Here is a 16,742-nt window from a genome sequence, read left to right on the forward strand (position 1 = left end):
AATCTCCCTGAAGATCTTTTGCAGTCACGCAGGGAGTTCTGATTTGTCTCTCAAGCAATCCTATGAGCAGATCCCACAGAAATTTTGCTTGGACATCCAGATTTAATCTTGACCTCCACTGTTTCTGTTAATTGCCATTTCCTAATTACATTTCGAACTAAGGACATTTAAATTTTCCGAGTGCTAGGCAGCTGCTTAAAAGAACCCATGGCTGCTGTTTTTTGACACATGAGTAGAAGAGGCTGGTATTTTATAAAGCTGTGAAATTTGCATCACCTGGCCTTTTCTAACGATGATAGTGAACAAGCCATAATCCAAACAGGCTAATTAAGGTCTGAAACTTTGGTCAACGTTAGCGGACCACACAAATGTCCAAGGGTGTCCAAACTTTTGTATCAGCCCATTTTCCTTTTTGTAATTTTTAAAATGAAAATACAGTATATATATATTTTTTTTGCCTAAAATACAAAGAAAATGTGTCATCTTTAACTTTATGCCTTTTAGAGATCATTTCATCTTCAACTTGCTTAACCCCTGCACGACCATGGACGAATATATTCATCATGGAGCGTATCCCGTTAAGCCCCGCCCCCTGTTTTCAACAGCTGACATGTGTGCCTGCATGTTACGAGTGGAATCGCATTCCACCCGTAACATTAACCCCTTACATTCCCCTTATCATCCAAAGTCTGGCAGCGAGAGCTATATGCGCGCTGCAATGATTTTTACTTACCGCCGCCCCCACCGGAAGTCACGTGAGTGATCACGTGACTTTCGGTAGTTGCCATCGTAGCACAGGGTCATGTGATGACGCCTGCAGTTATGAAGTTTCACTTTCGTTTTCCCTCGGCCGGGAGCAGAGAGAAACAGGAAGTGACTGAATTTGCGGTTTACAGCTGTATAGCTGTGATCAGTAGATAGATAAGAGCGATCGGATTGCTGATCGCTATAGCCTCCTAGGGGGACTAATAAAATAAAAAAAAAGTAAAAAAAAGTTTAAAAAAAAACCCTAAAAGTTCAAATCACCCCCCTTTCCCACAATTGAAAATTAAAGGGTTAAAAAATAAATATACACATATTTGGTATCGCTGCGTTCAGAAATGCCCAATCTATCAAAATATAAAATCAATTAATCTGATTAGTAAACGGTGTAGTGGCAAAAAAATTCCAAACGCCAAAATTACGTTTTTTTGTCGCCGCAAGTTTTACGCAAAATGCAATAACAGGCAATCAAAATGTAGCATCTGCGCAAAAATGGTACCATTAAAAACGACAGCTCGAGACGCAAAAAATAAGCTGTCACTGAGCCATAGATCCCAAAAAATGAGAACTCTACGGTTTTCGGAAAATGGCGCAAAACGTGCGCCACTTTTATTGGACAAGCTTGTGAATTTTTTTTAACCCCTTAGAACCCCTTAGATACAAGTAAACCTATACATGTTTGGTGTCTACAAACTCGCACCGACCTCAGGCATCATACCCACACATCACTTTTACCATATAGTGAACACCGTGAATAAAACATCCCAAAAACTATTGTGCCATCACACTTTTTTTTGCAGTTTTTCCACACTTGGAATTTTTTTGCTGTTTTCCAGTACACCATATGGTAAAACTTATAGTTTCATTTAAAAGTACAACTTGTCCCGCAAAAAACAAGCCCTCATATGGCAAGATTGACGGAAAATTAAAAAAGTTACGGCTCTCGGAAGAAGGGGAGCAAAAAACAAAAACGCAAAAACTGAAAGTGCCCCGGGGCTGAAGGGGTTAACTGTTCACAATGACAGTCATTTTCACTAGGGGTGCCCAAACGTTTGCATGCCACTGGATGTAGTGAATGGTCATCGTCACATAATCTTGACATTATTATTTTTTTGTCAATGCAATATACAGTATCAAGTAGTTATGGCTCTAAGGCCTAGGGAATAATATATATCCTATAGAACACACAAAATATTCCCAAAATATTTTATTTTTATTATAATAGATAAAAACTTATTGTGATACCACACCATTTAGTGCATAATGAACAGTACAGCAAACAGTTTGTCTCAAGGGACCAACTTTTTGGCCACCCCTGATCTTGAATATCAAGAACAGGGTGCACAGTAGATGATTTGACAAATTGATGCAATTTACAGATAAAATATTTCCGGTTCACACGGGACAATATACATATCACACCAATTCAGACTTAACTTTAAAGCTTCTTAAGTGATTCTGGTGGCAAGTAGCTGTACCCCTGAGCTGGTGTAAGTACTTGGTGTTAAATAAAAAATAATTGTGATGGAGGGTAAAGGACAGTAGCTCTTCAATAAGAGCATTATGTCTGATGCAGTCGATAGATCTTGTTTTTAGGAAAAAATTCACCGCCTGAATTCCTAGGTCATGGGGAATAGAACTATATAAGGCCTCGACATAGATGGAGGCCAAGATGGTACCTGGGCCTACATCGATGTCCTCCAGAATCTGCAGAAGATGAGGAGTATCCCGCACATAAGAGGGTAGGGACATAACAAAAGGCCTGAGTACCCTATCAATATAAATACCAACATTCTGGGACAATGAATTGATTCCCGCCACAATGGGTCTACCCTTCAAAGGGTCTAGGCCCTTATGCACCTTAGGTAGGGCATAAAATACAGGGATGACTGGACATCGAGGCATTAGGAATTCAAACTGATTAGATGATATTAAATTATTTTGTTTAGCGTTACTCAATATAGAAAGTAGAATGTCAATATATGTCTTGGTTGGATCAGATGGCAACCGTTCGTAGGTATCCCTATCTCCAAGAAGATCTGGTTTAACGGCGCCATGGACTTGCATGCACTATATCTGTTTTTCTAACAAGTGAGTGGTATAATCTGTCTCTCTTCCACATGTTTGGTGTAGTTTTGTGTATATACTCTGTATCTATGTATATTTTTCTATCTATACTTGTTTGAATGCTGATAGACTATACTTACCTTCCCAGCCTCCCGATGAACCGCATGTTTATGTGGGGAAACGCGTCAAGTGGAGACATCTATAATCCAAATTAATGGTCGGCGGTTCACCATATTGTTTATGGGACTAAATATCCAACGCCTTGTGACCCAATTGTGGACGCTTCTGGATTATTACTTCTGTTTGTGATATACTATTTCAGCACTAACGTGCCACCAGAATCACTTAAGAAGCTTCAAAGTTAAGTCTGACTTGGTGTGATATGTATATTGTACCCTGTGTGAACCGGAAATGTTTTATCTGTAAATTGCATCAATTTGTCAAATCATCTACTGTTCACCCTGTTCTTGATATTCAAGATCAGGGGTGGCCAAAAAGTTGGTCCCTTGAGACAAACCGATTGCTGTACTGTTCATTATGCACTAAATGGTGTGGTATCACAATAAGTTTTTATCTATTATAATACAAATAAAATATTTTGGGAATATTTTGTGTGTTCTATACAATGCAATATACAGCACAATAAATAGAAATGCACCCCAGTGGTCTGCGATTCCATAGGTGTCAATCCTACCCAAGGCACACACACATACATACTGTACATATACTATGAGGGCATTGAAAACATACATTGCACACATAGAACAGAAGTAGTAGATGCTGGACACATTGTGCAATGTTGTTCATTGAGGACATTTTAAAGTTAAAAAAAATCTGCATTTTAGGGGTCAGTGTAGTATATAGCTTATGTGCAATCAGGTGTGTAAAAACTTGATAAACTGGTAAGATAAAGCATTAATATATACATCCCTAGGGCACATACCCATAATATATTTTTGACCTTTTACAGAGATTTCTAGTGTGACATTTAAGAGACGGACAGTTGCTCCATTGCAGCACAGGTCTTTAGTTTGATGCTAGAGAGCAACAGAGAAAATGTTGACATTCCCTTATTAAACCCTGGTAAGGAGCATATTCTCCACCGCACAATGCACGGAGATAGAAAACCTGTCAGTCTTACTTGCTGAGTGATAGTTTCCCATGGTCCATGTAGAAGCCGAGGTTTATAGCTGTCATGCACTCTGTCCCATATTGCGTCTAATGTTAGGGGTGTTCCATCTAAAGAGACAACAGCAAAACATAAAACATTATCAGAAAAATAGTAGGTTATAAGGAGCAACCATACGGGAAAACCTGGAGCCTATTTGTTGTGTCTGAGCAAATGGTAATGTGTGTGAAAACGCTCATGTGGTCTTCTGTATTGAAGAAAATATAAGACGGAAAGAAGGAGCCACCAAACACATACCACGAATACATGAAAAGAAACCTTACTGATACTTAGTCCCTTTACAGAAAAAAGGCACAATATTAATGCACTGCAGGATGCAGCAGCCCCATAAAAAAGATGGAAGCAGAACAGCTGCAAAATGCTGATGAATCACAAATTCTTTGGTATTATTATCTTCATTTATTTTGCTTGCAATGAAAAAACACAAAAGAGAATTAAACAAAGATCAAATCATTGATCATTTCACACAAAACTCCAAAAATGGGCCAGACAAAAGTATTGGCACCCTTAGCCTAATACTTGGTTGCACAACCTTTAGCCAAAATAATTACAAACAACTGCTTCCGGTAATCATCAATGAGTTTCTTACAATGCTTTCCTGGAATTTTAGACCATTCTTCTTTGGCAAACTGCTCCAGGTCCCTGAGATTTGAAGGGTGCCTTCTCCAAACTGCCATTTTGAGATCTCTCCACAGGTGTTCTATGGGATTCAGGTCTGGACTCATTGCTGGCCACTTTAGTAGTCTCCAGTGCTTTCTATCAAACCATTTTCTAGTGCTTTTTGAAGTGTGTTTTGGGTCATTGTCCTGCTGGAAGACCCATGACCTCTGAGGAAGACCCAGCTTTCTCACACTGGGCCCTAACATTATGCTGCAAAATTTGTTGGTAGTCTTCAGATTTCATAATGCCATGCACACGGTCAAGCAGTCCAGTGCCAGAGGCAGCAAAGCAACCCCAAAACATTAGGGAACCTCCGCCATGTTTGACTGTAGGGACCGTGTTCTTTTCTTTGAATGCCTCTTTTTTTTTCCTGCAAACTCTATGTTGATGGCTTTTCCCAAAAAGCTCTACTTTTGTCTCATCTGACCAGAGAACATTCTTCCAAAACGTTTTAGGCTTTCTCAGGTAAGTTTTGGCAAACGCCAGCCTGACTTTATGTCTCGGGGTAAGAAGTGGGGTCTTCCTGGGTATCCTACCATACAGTCCTCTTTCATTCAGACGCCGACGGATAGTACGGGTTGACACTGTCGTACCCTCCAACTGCAGGGCAGCTTGAACTTGTTTGGATGTTAGTCGAGGTTCTTTATCCACCATCCACACAATCTTGCGTTGAAATCTCTCGTCAATTTTTCTTTTCCTTCCACATCTAGGGAGCTTAGCCACATTGCCATGGGCTTTAAACTTCTTGATGACAATGCGCACCGTAGACACAGGAACTTTCAGGTCTTTGGAGATGGACTTGTAGCCTTGAGATTGCTCATGCTTCCTCACAATTTGGATTCTCAAGTCCTCAGACAGTTCTTTGGTCTTCTTTCTTTTCTCCATGATTAATGTGGTACACACAAGGACACAGGATAGAGGTTGAGTCAACTTTAATCCATGTCAACTGGCTGCAAGTGTGATTTAGTTATTGCCAACACCTGTTAGGTGCCACAGGTAAATTACAGGTGCTGTTTATTACACAAATTAGAGAAGCATCACATGATTTTTCAAACAGTGCCAATACTTTTGTCCACCCCCTTTTTTATGTTTGGTATGGAATTATATCCAATTTGGCTTTATGACAAATTATTTTTTTTTTTTCATTGAAGACAAATTAAATGAAGATAATAATACCAAAGAATTTGTGATTGCAATCATTTTCAAGAAGAAACTGAGTATTATCTGACAGAATTGCAGGGGTGCCAATACTTTTGGCCTGCACTGTATAGGACGCCAGTCACACCGATGTAATGCACAGTGAACGGCTTACAGCCTATTAGTGACCCCCTCACTATTAGATCAGGGGGGCTGTCCAGCACTATATCAGCATATCTCACAAGGACAGGCACCCTAATTGCTCAAGCAACACTAAAGGGCCTGGCTCCAACCTGCAAATGATGAAAAATGTGAACCAAAAATAATATTTAATATTATCTTGTTGTTGGTAAATTTTTCTGTGAGGTCTTTTGAATTTTATGTCCTTATCGATGAGTTTCTTTTGGTTCTAGTGTAGGAATTTGCGAGACATGGTTTCCCTGCATTACCCGCTCTCTGTTCTGAAGAGCATAGCAGTGCCTGGAGCGACGGCGCATGCACAGGATGTGTGAGTGCCAGGGCGGTGACGTCATTGCTATCCTATGCATGCATCCGTGCTTTGCAGGAGGGCTCATCGGGATCCTGGTTTAGGTAAGTACAGTATATAATTTTTTTTTTATTTTAAACGGGTTGTCCACTACTTTATCATTGATATCCTACCCTTAAGATAGGTCATCAATATCTGATCAGTTTTACACCTACATCAATCAGCTGTTCTCAGTGCCACTGGCAGCAGCAGATGGCTAGAAATGCTCAGTTCCAAAGCTGCTGAGTCAGCCACGGCCGGGTACTGCACATCCGCCTTCTATTCAGTATACGAGTACTGATTATCAGCAGCTGGGTGGAAGTCGAGCTCCTGCGGGGTCCAAAAGTGGGAGAGATAAATACAGCAGTAAAGCTACCAATACTAATAAATACTGACAGCAGGAACAATGGAAAGTCAGAATGCATTCTGTGCAGCCAAATGCTTTGACCTTCTATGGCCAGAAACCACATGACCGTTTGTCACCTGTGACACAGCCGTAACAGACGTATTTTCAGTCTGGTCATCTGGTGAGTTTCCTCTGTATCCACAATTAGGGTGCGCCACTGTAATCCTAACCAGGGCCCTATAAGAAGTTTTGATCCCCCAGCTATGCCTCTGCCTGAAAGCCAGGCACTGTGCACTAAATCTGTAGAAGAGGCATTTAATACAACCTTCATCTGTGTGTATTTGTAATACTAGGCAGCCAACCTCTCCATGAATGATAGGTGTGTGAGTGGTTGTTTCTTCAATATTTACAGCCCCAGCCTTTATCATGGGGCCTGCTGATCCTGCAGCGCATTTAATATTGTGTCTTGGTGTTGGAAAATTCGGCTGCTGATCAGTGGTAAAAGTGGGGTTATATGGAGCTCAGCATCCAGACAACTGGTAGATGTCCTACAGAAAAACTGACTTATCAAAACTGCAGCAAGCAGTCCAGTAAATGATACATTCTTGGAATCAGGGTCTCTGCCCCTACATTATGCTGCTTTCAGATGCAGTAACAAAAACCTGGTGACAGATTTCCTTTAAGAGGTTTTTTCATCTTTATTTTTCAGGTACAAACTGCTCCACTATCTCACAGCTTCCTGCTTGCTGGGGGATAGGGGTGAAGACCTGCTGCTTGATTGACAGTTTGCACCAGCTGCATTGTTGGCACTTGTGGCCAGTAAGTTGGGGAATGAGCAGAAAAAAATTCAATGAAAACTATATTCTTAAAAAGGGAGAGGATTTTTACTAACAAGCAAATGCTTGCTTTTACAACTTTGCAATTTTAACCATTTATTCTGAGAATAACCCTTTAAATCAAGACAGTTTGAAACAGTGGAGCAGTGCAAATTTTCAGGTATAAAAAGTAATCTTGGTTTAGAAGTCAAAATGGTGGTCCTTCTTAGAGATTGATATCTAAATTTGTATGTACACTAAAACACAAAAAGTTGTGGACACATTGGACTAATGATCCCATATGTACATGAATATGAAGCAGACAGGTAGGAGAGGTTTTGGTAGGTTGGGTATTAGGTTAAAAACACATGGCGAGCAAAACAGAGCGAGTGGAATGCGATAAAAAAAATTGCATTCCACTCGGACCAATGTTACGCTATGGGGCCTAATCGGACTGAGAAAACTATCGCAGCATGCTGCAGGTGGAATCCGATTTGTTTTCTCCTATACAAGTCTAAAAGAATCATTGCACTGGACTCGCATTACACCGGAGTGCAGTGCAATACACGCATCAGCTGATAATTGAGGAGATAGGGAGATTTGTCGCTTCCTCTCCTCCACAGCGCCCGCCCAGTCCTCCGCGGCTGTGATTGCAGGATTGCATCCCAATGGCATGACGCTTGGGTTAATCTCCAGCAGAGCAGGAACTGAGTGTCATGCAATGCACTTGCACTAGTGCTCGTGCGGCCCCAGCCTTACAACTCAGCTCCTATTTGCTGAGCTGCATTACCCAAAACTGCTCACTACACAGTCTATAAAGCTGTAGTTTACAAGATCTGCAGGATGCTTATATATGGTTGCTGCCAGTGCTGCAAATAGCTCATCATGACGGTGTTGAACCCACACCAATCTCATTATTGATGGCCTATCCTTGGTATATGTATAGTATTCAATAGAGGGCTAATTGCCAGTCTTTTACTCTTTAAATGGGTGGTCTTGTCTAGTAAATGCCTGTCCAGCTCCTTTGAATGTTCAAAAGAAGGTAGCATGGCAATGTTATGCGGTACAATAACAAATTTATTTTAAAAATGCAATCTGTTGCATGTGTCTAATTGACGTTTCAGCCTATTTGGCCTTCATCAGAACTATAAATCAACACAATAACATAATCAGGCTTAAAATACAAGTAAATTATATATATATATATCGTCTGCACCAATACAAGTATGCACCATATAAGTATGATGCATTGAATTAGGCCAGATATATTATTATGATACACTTGGTCATCTATCATCACTTCTCTGCCATCATCTAATCATCATGTCTATCTTCCCACAGGTATGTTAAACCATCCACTCTACTTTCCCATGAGCTGAACTGATCTCCCCTTTGCTCTGCTGTGTGTGCCAATACCTGGCATGTTAAACCATCCACTCTACTTTCCCAAAAATATATGACCTGTTCTCGCTTTGCTTCAATATCTCCCTGGCATGCTCCAACTCGTCACTGTGACCTCTTCCCCCTCTGTTCCCTAACCTCCTTTTATGACCTTCTTTGATTAAATGATCAAGAGGTCCTTGCTGCATCCCACCCCTTCACAGCTGATTGCACTTGTATATGAATATATTGGGGCAACTAAACTGGAAACAATGTTTGTTTTTCTTCTCTTTCACCTCTATATTATTTCACTTTCTACTGTCCCCTCTGATCCCTAAACCCAGTAATGAACTATTCATCTCTCCCTCCATCCCCCCCACCCATCTCACCTTCCCCTCACATATTTTCCTCCACATTTCACCCAGTGTCTCCAGACACACACGACCATCTCATGGCCTCGCCTGCTCCCACCTACTAACACTCTCTCTGGTTCTCCTCACTACTGGAGATATCTCTCCTAATCCCTCCTCACCACATCCCTATTGTCACTTCAAACCCTCATCCACAACCTATCACAAATTTCCGCAACCTCTCTAACCTCATACCCATCCACCCAGCCCCCGCTCCCACAGTCCCACTAACAGGAGCTCTATGAAATGCTTGCTCTGTCTGCAACAAACTTTCCTACATTCATGATCTTTTCATCACTAATAAACTTTCCATTCTTGCCATCACAGAAACCTGGCTCACCCCTTCTGACACAGCTTTTCCTGCTGCACTTTCTTAAGGCGGTCTCCAACTCTGGCACACCCCCCGCCCCAGTAACAAGCATAGTGGAGAAGTTGGTTTGCTCCTGTCCGACCAATGCTCCTTTACACTAATTCCACTACCACCCTCTGTTACTCTTCCCTCTTTTGAGGTGCACTCCGTACGCATCTACTCCCCCTCCAACCTTCAACTGGCTGTCATTTACTGCCCTCCAGGGCCAGCCACTGCCTTTTTTGATAATTTCATCATCTGGCTACTACACTTCCTTTCCACCGACATCCCCACCATCATCATGGGTGATTTCAACATCCCCATTGACACTTCCCACTCATCTGTCTCCAAACTTCTAACACTCACTTCCTCCTTCGGTCTCACCCAATGGTCCTCTGCAGCTACTCACAAAGATGGCCACATGCTGGACCTCATCTTCACTCGCCTCTGTTCCCTATCTAACCTCTCTAACTCGCCTCTCCCGCTGTCTGACCACAACCTACTCACATTCTCTTCCCTCTCTTCTCCAAGTACACAACCCCCCTCCACAAACTTTCACACCCTCGCAGAAATATCAAACACCTTGATTTACACGCACTTTCTCAGTCCCTTCTCCCTCTCACAGACATTACATTTTTACACGATGCAGCTGCTGCTGCAACTTTATACAACACTACAATCTCTGCAGCTCTCGATTCAGCTGCCCACCTCACACACACCAAAACCCGCACAATCAACAGGCAACCCTGACACACGAGTCAGACTAAACAACTGAGACAGGCTTCCAGAATTGCTGAGCGCAGATGGAAGAAGTCTCATTCCACTGAGCACTTCATTGAATATAAAGAGTCCCTCACCACTTTCAAGTCCACACTCACTGCTGCAAAACAAACCTACTTCTCATCCCTCATAGATTCTCTCTCACAACCCTAAACAGCTATTCAACACTTTCAATTCTCTCCTCCATCCCCCAGCACCACCTCCCTCTCCTCTCATCTTTTCCTCAAGCAGAAGATTGACAACATCAGAGCAAGCTTTGGCCCACAATCACCACAGCCCCTCATCATAGCTACTCAGCCCTCTTCCTCCAAATCTAGCTTCTCCACCATGATAGAAAACAATCTTTCCACTCTACTCTCAAGATCACATCTAACCACATGTGCACTTGACCCGCTCCCATCGCATCTCATCCCCAACGTCACCGCAGTCCTCATCCCAGCCCTAACCCATCTCTTCAACCTATCACTAACAAGTGGTGTATTCCCCTCATGCTTTAAACATGCCGCAATCACACCCATCCTCAAAAAGCCCTCCTTTGACCCATCCTCTGTGTCAAACTATCGCCCCATATCCCTTCTCCCCTATGCCTCAAAACTACTGGAACAGCATGTCCATCTTGAATTGTCCTCATACCTCTCCTCCTGCTTCCTCTTTGACCGGCTACAATCTGGCTTCTGACCACATCACTCTACTGAAACTGCCCTAACCAAAGTCACCAATGATCTACTAACCACCAAAGCCAAGCAACGCTACTCTATCCTCCTCCTCCTGGACCTGTCCACTGGCTTCGACACAGTAGACCTTTCCTTCCTTCTACAGATTCTCTCATCTCTGGGCATCACAGACTTGGACATATCTCGGATATCCTCATACCTAACCGACCGAACTTTCAGCATCTCCCACCCATTCTCACACCACTTCCTCATCTCGCCCCCTATCTGTCGGTGTCCCCCAAGGCTCAGTTCTTGGACCCCTGCTGTTCTCCATCTACACCTTCGGCCTGGGACAGCTCATAGAGTCCCACGGCTTTCAGTATCATCTCTATGCCGATGACACACAGATCTACCTCTCTGGACCTGACATTACCTCTCTACTAACCAAAATTTCACAATGTCTGTCTGCTATTTCATCCGTCTTCTCTGCACGATTCCTAAAGCTTATCATGGACAAAACAGAGTTCATTGTCTTTCCTCCTCCTCACTCATCTCCTCCAACAAGCCTTTCCATCAAACCTGATGGTTGCTCACTCGCCCCAGTCTCACAAGTTCGTTGCCTTGGAGTAACTGTTGACTCTGCTCTATCCTTCAAGCCACACATCCAAGCCCTCTTCACCTCATGCAGACTACAACTCAAAAATATCTCCCGGATCCGTGCTTTCCTTAACCAAGAATCAGCAAAAACATTAGTGCATGCCCTCATCATCTCCCGCCTCGACTACTGCAACCCCCTGCTCTCTGGCCTCCCTTCCAACACTCTTGCACCCCTCCAATCTATCATAGTATCATAGTATCATAGTTTTTAAGGTTGAAGGGAGACTCTAAAGCGGGCTTTACACGCTACGACATCGCTAATGCGGAGTCGTTGGGGTCACGGAATTCGTGACGCACATCCGGCCGCATTAGCGATGCCGTTGCGTGTGACATCGATTAGCGATTTTGCATCGTTGCAAAACAGTGAAAAATCGCTAATCGGCGACACGGGGGTCCATTCCCAATTATCGTTACTTCAGCAGTAACGAGGTTGTTCCTCGTTCCTGCGGCAGCACACATCGCTGCGTGTGACGCCGCAGGAGCGAGGAAGCTCTCCCTACCTGCCTCCCGGCCGCTATGAGGAAGGAAGGAGGTGGGCGGGATGTTACGTCCCGCTCATCTCCGCCCCTCCGCTGCGATTGGGCGGCGGTTCAGTGACGTTTCAGTGACGTCGCTGTGACGCCGCATGGACCGCCCCCTTAGAAAGGAGGCGGTTCGCCCGTCACAGCGACGTCGCCGGACAGGTAAGTATGTGTGACGGCTCTGGGCGATGTTGTGCGGCACGGGCAGCGATATGCCCGTGTCGCGCAACAGATGGGGGCGGGTACCCACACTAGCGATATCGGGACCGATATCGCAGTGTGTAAAGTAGCCTTTAGTCCATCTAGTTCAACCTGTAGCCTAACATGTTGATCCAGAGGAAGGCAAAAAAAACCCCAATGTGGCAAACAAGTTCCAATGGGGAAAAAATTTCCTTCCTGACTCCACATCCGGCAATCAGACTAGTTCCCTGGATCAATACCCTGTCATAAAATCTAATATACATAACTGGTAATATTACATTTTTCAAGAAAGGCGTCCAGGCTCTGCTTAAATGTTAGTAGTGAATCACTCATTACAACATCATGCGGCAGAGAGTTCCACAGTCTCACTGCTCGTACAGTAAAGAATCCTCGTCTGTGATTATGATTAAACCTTCTTTCCGTAAGACGTAGCGGATGCCTCCGTGTTCCAGTCGCAGGCCTAGGTGTAAAAAGATCTTTGGAAAGGTCTCTGTACTGTCCCCTCATATATTTATACATTGTGATTAGATCCCCCCTAAGCCTTCGTTTTTCCAAACTAAATAACCCCAAGTTTAATAACCTGTCTTGGTATTGCAGCCCACCCATTCCTCTAATAATCTTGGTCGCTCTTCTCTGCACCCTCTCCAGTTCAGCTATGCCCTTCTTATATATCGGTGACCAGAATTGTACACAGTATTCTAAGTGTGGTCGCACTAGTGACTTGTACAGAGGTAGAACTATATTTATTTCATGAACACTTATACCTCTTTTAATACATCCCATTATTTTATTAGCCCTGGCAGCAGTTGCCTGACACTGTCCACTAAAGTGAAGTTTACCATTCACCCATACACCCAAGTCTTTTTCTGTGTCTGTTTTACCCAGTGTTCTACAATTAAGTACATAATCATAAATGTTATTTCCTCTACCCAAGTGCATGACCTTACATTTATCTACATTAAACTTCAATTGCCACTTCTCAGCCCAATCCTCCAATTTACATAAATCTCCCTGTAATATAAAATTATCCTCCTCTGTATTGATTACCCTGCAGAGTTTAGTATCATCTGCAAATATTGAAATTCTACTCCGTATGCCCCCAACAAGGTCATTTATAAATATGTTGAAAAGAAGCGGGCCCAATACTGACCCCTGTGGTACCCCACTATGAACTGAGACCCAGTCCGAGTACGTACCATTAATAACCACCCTTTGTTTCCTATCACTGAGCCAGTTTTTAACCCAGTTACACATAGTTTCCCCTATCCCCATTATTCTCATTTTATGTACCAACCTTTTGTGTGGCACCGTATCAAAAGCTTTTGAAAAGTCCATATACACAACATCCACTGCATTTCCCTGGTGCAGGCTTGAACTTACCTCTTCATAGAAGCTGATCAAATTAGTTTGACAGGATCGATCCCTCATAAACCCATGTTGATACTCTGTCATAAGGTTATTTTTCTTGAGATACTCCAGTATAGCATCTCTCAAGAAACCCTCAAGGATTTTACCAACCGTAGAGGTTAAACTTACCGGCCTATAATTTCCCGGCTCAGTTTTTGTCCCCTTTTTGAATATTGGCACCACATTTGCTATGCGCCAGTCCTGCGGTACCGACCCTGTTATTAAGGAATCTGAGAAGATTAAAAATAATGGTCTATCTATCACAGACCTCAATTCCTGTAGTACTCTGGGGTGTATGCCATCCGGGCCCGGAGATTTGTCAACCTTAGTGATTTCGAGGCGGCGGCGTACTTCCTGCTGGGTTAAGCAGGTAATATTCAAGGGTGAATTTATGGTATCACTGGTCATGTCATCTGCCATGGCATTTTCTTGTAGAAAAACCGTAGAAAAAAAGTCATTCATCTATCCTAAACTCTGCGGCCCACTTAATCCACCTCTCCCCCCGCTATTCCCCAGCCTCGCCACTCTGCCAATCCCTTCACTGGCTTCCCATCGCCCAACGACTCCAGTTCAAAACATTAACCATGACATACAAAGCCATCCACAACCTGTCTCCTCCTTACATCTGTGACCCAATCTCCCGGTACCTACCTGCACGCAACCTCAGATCCTCACAAGATCTCCTTCTCTACTCCTCTCTTATCTCCTCTTCCCACAATCGCGTACAAGATTTCTCCCGTGCCTCCCCCATACTCTGGAACGCTCTACCTCAGCATATCAGATGCTCCCCTACCGTGGAAAGCTTCAAGAGGAACCTCAATACCCACCTCCTCCAACAAGCCTACAACCTACAATAGCCCTCAGTCCAGTAGACCACTGCGCAACCAGCTCTGTCCTCACCTATTGTACCATCACCCATTCCCTGTAGACTGTGAGCCCTCGCGGGCAGGGTCCTCTCTCCTCCCATACCAGTCTGTTTTGTACTGTTAATGATTGTTGTACGTATACCCTCTTTTACTTGTAAAGCGCCATGGAATAAATGGCGCTATAATAATAATAATAAATAATATATATATATATATTTATATTAACAAAAATATTGCTATATGCAAATGCAGTATGCTGTTACATGAATGAGAAAGATTTCTTACGATCACTATTGTCATGAAATGCATAATCACTGGCAAAGGATTCATATATGTAAAGAAATGTGTATAAGAGACACAATTCATATGCAAGTTATTCATAATCAACACAATTAATGTATGTGGATCGTGCAGTCATGTGTGAACATATTATGGCTCTTTTGAATGTAATAGTCTCTCATTATGACAACCCCCACCCACTCTATGAGCGGGGACCACAACCAAGGGCAGCTGTCATACTCGAGAACATGAGACATTTATGTGCAATACCAAGGACGGGAAAGTCTTCTATTCTGGTACAAACACCAAGAGTGTCAGGCTCCAGAGCTGTAGAAATCAGCTGATCATTGTACTGGTGCAGAGAAGAGTGGCCATGGCTTACTGAATATGGGCACAGATTTCAATTTTTAAACACATTTATTAATACTAAACCTAGACAATGTCACAAATTATGGCTTACATTTACACTAGATCATTACTTACAGCAAAGATAGGGCTGCAGTTGTACATCGCACAGGCCAAAAACTAGTACTCTACCAGGATACAGTTATATTTACACTAGATCATAGCAAAAGGAAGATTTCATGTGTAGCTAAATGTGCAGCTGAAATTCTACTAAAAATAATCTGCGGGATCCTGATGATTTTTACATTCCCTGTTATATCCCAGCAGAGTACAAGCTGCCTTTTACACCAGCCTGAGTGAATGGATGGATTGCCATAATTGTACTCCTAGAACTTCCAAACTACAACCTACACACATTACTGCTCAATTTCCGCTCCAGATTTTCGTTTCAGAATGTAGTTGATATTCCAGCAGTTATTGAAAGCTTCTATAACTTTACATCATGTAATATATATCGTGATGCAGTAAAGGGTATGGTGATTGATGGGAGCTATATTCCTCCTAGCTTGTCCCTTTTGCACTGGTGAGCAGCAGAGAAGAGGTTAATCCTGGCCTGGACTTTCTCTGCTCGATCAGGTTTTGAGGCAACGCCTGATGAGCACAGGTGTATGATTAGCACAGCATAAATAGGAGTAATAAGCACAGCATAAGTAGGAAAGCCTGCACTCGCAGGGGGTTGGACCCGATGGCCCTTGAGGTCCCTTCCAACTCTACCATTCTATGAAATAGAAAGCCAGAACTTCTCAGCGTGAGGGTGGATGGGCTGGAGAACTGAAGAAGTCTGTCTGTGTTGAAGGAAAAGAAAACCCATATCTGAATGGACTGGTACTTTTTGCTGTGTTGTATGCCAAGCTGGTCTTTTTCCTTTTTTTCTCTGCTCTGAGGTAAGACTTTTACATTTGTGTTTTTGTCAAGTGTGAATAAAACACTGACCCTATTTGGACTGTAAACTCATGTATGCCTCTTGACTGCGTCCCTGCCATCGCCTACCAGAGCTGATTCCCTACAATACATACACAAAAACATTCTTTACTGTTTATTATGTCACCATCAAAATACCACACAACAGTATAAAACAAAAATACGGTATCTATTCCTAACATCGCATGTTTTGGACTGTGAGACTAAACTAGAAAAGTCCAGAGATGACTCATGCAAGCATGAAAAGAATATACAAATGCCATGCAAACTGTGACCTCGTTAGGTCAAACCCCTAGTTGAAGAGCAACAATGACACCAATGTACTGACGTGGCTCAGTTACAATATGTGTACAATAATTTTGCTTTTTACAAAGATTTCGATACATGTGTTAGCCATTGATAAGGGATGAG

The 16,742-nt window shown here is 42.8% G+C and overlaps 1 protein-coding gene across 1 annotated transcript in view; it reads right to left on the reverse strand.

Annotated features, from left to right (window-relative positions):
- ATG10 (autophagy related 10) overlaps positions 1-16,742 on the reverse strand; it is a 321,978-nt gene that overhangs the window by 91,830 nt on the left and 213,406 nt on the right. Inside the window, exon 5 of the mRNA XM_075342003.1 lies at positions 3,971-4,068. Coding sequence (XP_075198118.1) covers positions 3,971-4,068 — 98 coding nt within the window. The remainder of the gene's footprint in view (positions 1-3,970; positions 4,069-16,742) is intronic.

The sequence above is a fragment of the Anomaloglossus baeobatrachus genome, chromosome 1, assembly GCF_048569485.1.
Source record: "Anomaloglossus baeobatrachus isolate aAnoBae1 chromosome 1, aAnoBae1.hap1, whole genome shotgun sequence".
NCBI lineage: Eukaryota > Metazoa > Chordata > Amphibia > Anura > Aromobatidae > Anomaloglossus > Anomaloglossus baeobatrachus.